This window comes from Haliaeetus leucocephalus, unplaced genomic scaffold (genome assembly GCF_000737465.1).
Source record: "Haliaeetus leucocephalus isolate CR32 unplaced genomic scaffold, Haliaeetus_leucocephalus-4.0 Scaffold251, whole genome shotgun sequence".
Taxonomy (NCBI): Eukaryota; Metazoa; Chordata; class Aves; order Accipitriformes; family Accipitridae; genus Haliaeetus; species Haliaeetus leucocephalus.
The window spans coordinates 12,054,911-12,059,893 of record NW_010972687.1 but is presented as its reverse complement, the minus strand read 5'-3'; the positions used below and the strand labels follow the sequence as shown (position 1 = coordinate 12,059,893).

General features: G+C 39.3%; 1 protein-coding gene across 1 annotated transcript in view; it reads right to left on the bottom strand.

Moving 5' to 3' along the window:
* Positions 1 to 993: 993 nt before the first annotated feature.
* HINT1 (histidine triad nucleotide binding protein 1) overlaps positions 994 to 4,983 on the bottom strand; it is a 4,374-nt gene continuing 384 nt past the window's right edge. Inside the window, exons 2-3 of the mRNA XM_010568724.1 lie at positions 2,096 to 2,200; positions 994 to 1,336 (exon numbers count right to left, since the gene is read on the bottom strand). Coding sequence (XP_010567026.1) covers positions 1,172 to 1,336; positions 2,096 to 2,200 — 270 coding nt within the window. The 3' untranslated portion in view covers positions 994 to 1,171. The remainder of the gene's footprint in view (positions 1,337 to 2,095; positions 2,201 to 4,983) is intronic.

Genomic DNA, 4,983 nt, shown 5'->3' with positions numbered 1-4,983 from the left:
TTCACATTGAATGAATTCAAATGCCTTTACCAAACTTACACAAGTTTTTATCTGAACAGAAATCACAACTCACAGCCTTTAACTGTCCACCTTCTACATTCCCATGTATCTTTCTCTAACACCTTTGGTGTTAAAATTGTACTCTGGAGAAGCGGTGCTCAAAAACACCCATTTTTTCTTAAGACATCTGCCCAAAGTCTTCCAAGTATCTTCCATCATAAAAACTGGCTAGCTGGGACTTCTCAGTTTTAACAGAAAGAACAGTTGCTTTATATTTACACTGGCAGACACATCTGTAACCCTAACTTAAGAAAATTCATTGTCTTGGAGATTCGATGAGTGTTGCATGAACAACTGTATGCAGCAACATAGAAAAACTACTACTCACTGAAGGACAAAGTCCGCCCAATAAATCTGGAATCTAAAATGTATACATACATCATGCTGCTTACGTGTCGAAATGCCTTGAGCACCTTACAAGGCCCTACAGACACAGTTCAGTATTTTCATTTCAAGTCCTCAATTCCATCAAAATCACAATGTATAAGTAAATACCAGTGTGCTATGGAACTATCACAGCTGCCATTAACGCTATTGTCTTAACCCTTCCCATCAGAAAGATGGGGCCTCATAAAGCAGCCACTGACAGAGCGTTCCAACAGGAGCTGTATGTTTCTGACACACTGCACTGTACTAACACAGCCCTTGCACAGCATGTTTGAAATTTCATACAAAACTTTTTATAAAAGTTTTAGCAGCAGCCTACATTGGCTTTACAAGTATTTACATACCACATTCAAGAAGTTTAGTTTTCTTCCCAAAAGACATGAAACTGCTAAGCACTTGTACCTTCAGGTTTCAAATGCCTCGGCAAATCACTATCTACAGAAGATTGTTAATGGCAGACTGAAACACGCTACATACTTAAACTCCAGAGAACACCATTTTAACTTGCAGAATTGTTTCCATCAGTAAGGCACACCAGACAAAGACGATTCCCACATGCTCAATCTTTATTGTGTGAATGTTGTTCAAAGCATTTATTACCCTTCGTAGACACACATTAAAAAAAAAAAAATACATTAACAGTGGCTAGATCAATGGGCGACATATTAAAATCTATTTGGTGGTAATTTGTATGCATGCAGTTAGCTCTTGTGGTATAAAAATCTCAGCCGGGAGGCCAGCCCAACTGACGACCACCCAGAACATGGAGATGTACGTGATAGACAGACTGCCCACCCTCAGGCCCTTCATTCACAACCATCCGGAATCCATTGGTCAGGCCCAGGCTAGCAGCACACTTCTTGCCAACAATCATTAAATGCCCAAGAAGCTGGAGGAGAAAAAAAAAAAAGAAAGAAAAAAACAAACAGAAAACACACAAAAAGGGGAGAGGGCAGGAAGGGAAGGAATGAGAGCAGAGAACCATTCAAATAAGCCAGTAAGCTAATTCTTAGAAATTCAGTCACTGCTCTTCAAATTGTTGTCTGCCTGCAACTGACACTGTCCAAGAAAAGTTATAAAGACTGACTATGCATAATATAGGGGGAAAAAATTCAAGCTAGACAGTAACAAACTACAGAAGTGTCGCAGAAGCTAAATTTATCTCATGGTTAAAGCCCCCGTTACTTCTTCAGGCAACATATATAATTCTGGTGGAAAAGAAACTTTATCTTATCATGTAAAAGTTTACAGAGTATTTTAACTTGATGTTTATAGTTACAATTGAAATACTCAGCACCTCTCAGCTAACTTTTTCTTTCTTCATCTCTGACCTGCCCAAAACCCCAAGCCCATATTAGAATAAGTACTACTGCCTGTAAACCATGAAAACAGATATCAAGACTGTACTCCAAAATAACAATGCATTTTGCACTGCAGATACATACCCAGAAATACATTTTGCTTTGTATCACTACTTTTACTGGAAAACCTTAACTCCATTCCCATTCTAAGCTAGAAGAAAAGGATTATAGTATTGGAAAACTACTTTGCCTCTTTGACATGTCAAGAGGAAAAGGGGGAGAGTCTAGTAAATTAGGAAGTAATTAGAAGTACAATTTGGTGTACAGAAAGCTTCTAGAGTACTTACAGATTCATCAGAATCTTCTGCTTCAGATAACCTGACAATTGGCTTCTTAGGAATCACTAAGAAATGTGTTGGAGCTTGGGGTGAAATATCGTGGAACGCAAGGCACTGGAAGAAGAACAAACAATTAAAACATAATGTGCTTCAGAGAAAGGCAACAGTTTAAGTAAATCAATATGCCCCACTAAATACATACTCAAGCAGATTATTGGATACCCCAAACATAAGCAGAGATGTTGATTTTTGTTGAGTGATGTATTATTCAAAGTCCTCTAATTTCTAAACACAAAACACCTGCTTAGGAAGACCTCCTGGTATGAAAAAAATAAACATTATTCGGTTTTAAGTATTAATTAAAAGCTATAGTCTTCTCAACAAGTTAATATGCAATTAGGTTCATGATTTATTATTTCCACATATGCATACCAACTAACAGAGCTGATGACATGCATGCCTATAAAAAGTACATTTATGCTTATTTCACTTTTTTATTAATACCCTGTTAATAAAACAAATGGCAAACAGTCACCAATCATCTTCCAGTTATGTGTGAATACTGCCTTGGTCAAAGATAGCAAGGCAATTTCGAAGAACCTAAAGTAACTTGATTGAGGCTGGATTACATTTCTGTTCTCAATAGCAATGAGTATTTCAGAAAAAGATTATTTCAAAATAATGTATTAAGGCTCCTCTACTTCAGATATTCTCAAATTGAGGGAAAGGCATCACTTTTGAAATATAAACAATAAGCAGTTGACTCGCAACTAATTTTATGGAAGTACCAAAATTACTATCAATCAGAAACTGCATGCAGCACTTAACTGCATCAAATAAATCTCAAATTAGGAACTTGTAATAGGTAAGAGAAATAGAAGAGAAAGCAAAGAAAGAGAAAAGGAAGCTATGCCTCTTTGTGCAAATGGCCAACCACAGGACCAGGACTTGCTACTGCAACCCCCACAGTCTGCAGATGCTCACACTGAGCATGCACTCTGCCATTGCTAACCAAAGGGTGTCTCTGATGTAGCCACCACATTTAGCAGCAAAATGTCTGGTGGATATTGGTTGAGTTATGCCACAAAGAGTGCATACTTATAAACATGTATCTTACATTCTTCAAAATATCTATTTCCTAGATGCTTTCAGTTATTTGTGAATCAACAAAGTGAATCTTCTTTGCGACTATACTGCTTTTTAATTCTACCGAGAGGAACTGCGGCCTCTGCCAAGAGCAAGGGTGGTGAAAAGCCCGAACTTTACCTACATAACAATGTCGCATCTTACATACCTCCAATCTGTCCTATTTTAAGCTATCCTTAAGAACATAACGCCCAGTTTTAAATCTCTGATGAACTGCTTGTTTTTCCCAAACAGAGAAGGTTGATAAGCAAAGAATGGATTAATAAAACTAATTTGCTCCTAATTAAATAAATCTTACTTTGACTCGGTCACTTTGTAAGCAAATTTTCTATTCTGTGTGTTCCACCTAGAGGCAGAATGCAAATGGCCAAACTCAGTCAAAGAATTTAATGAGCAAAAGACTGGTAGCAAATAATATTCTATGGGACAGAGACATGAAGTAGTATCAAACAAGAGCACAATCACAGAAAGTCCATGAGTGCATGGTAAACCAACCTTCACTTCAGCAAGTTTAGATTCAACTAAAACAACAGTGATAAGGCTTAATTTCACAGAGACTTTGTACTTTTTAATATCTCCTTTTCTCTGCACGTCAATTAATGATTAAAAGACTTCCTTACATTTCTCCTTGTAACATTTGCAGCCTAAAAAGACCTTCACAGAGTCAACAAAATGAATTAAAGATCATCCACTATAGTCAACTAAACTCTGAAGGCAGTTTTACATTTCTGCATAGTTTAAAGTAAAAATCAACTGAGATACTGCAGGTAATTGCTCTTCCAGAAAATACTGTGCACTAACGGCAGTCAGAGTAGGTTATAAACCCGCTCAAGTCACTCATCAAAGTCAATGGCCTGATTCTCAATCAAGCACAGTGCTCAGGTTACACTGCTGTAGCCACGACAGCTGACGAGAAGCCTCATGCAGCTTTGACCCGGGTCAAGACAGGATGCACACCCTCACATAAACACAGAGCAGTAAAGTAAGCATGATTTTCAGAAAGCAGTGAAAATTTCCAATATTCTTGAGAGTAGATGGCAGCCACAACATTTCTGTATCTATTAAGAAAACACTGTTCCAAGCTATGCGTAATTTTTAAGCATACAAATCAGACAAAGACCATCTTTAGTGAGTCTGCATTCTACACTGCAGATAATCCCTTATTTCAAAAGCAAAAGTCCCTGTTGATGTTCAGTACTCCAATTAAAAAGGGGGGCGGGGCTTATACTGGATACTAGTTTAGTTTACATCTCAGAGATAAGAGCTGCATTTTTTTCATAAACCATTTCACTTAGCTCCTAGCACGCTGTGGTGCACCAGCATCACTCAATGCTACCAGCCCCACCTCACCACAGAAACCGATTTTTGCAGCCTGCAGGCTGACCAGTTCCAGACTGTTGTGAAGAGCAGAAAAAGCTGTGATTCTCTGTAATTCTTCCCTTTAATCATCCTTCTCAGAGGTTCATAAGCAAAGCCTGGCAGGCACAGCTGTATAATCTCGATAACGCTATCGAGACGCACATCGAGACCCGCACGTCTGTGGCTAGCACGGTGCACTGTTTGGGTACGTACGCCCTGAATCCACAAGGAGATTGCCTGCAGGCGGTTAATCTCAGGTTTCACGACTAACCCCCTACACGTCCCCGGGCAGTTAAGCCTGCAGCACGGCCTGCAATGCCGTCAGGCTGCGACACGGGGAGCGCCAGAGGCCCCCCGACACACACAGGCCGGTGACACAGCGGGGCCGGGGC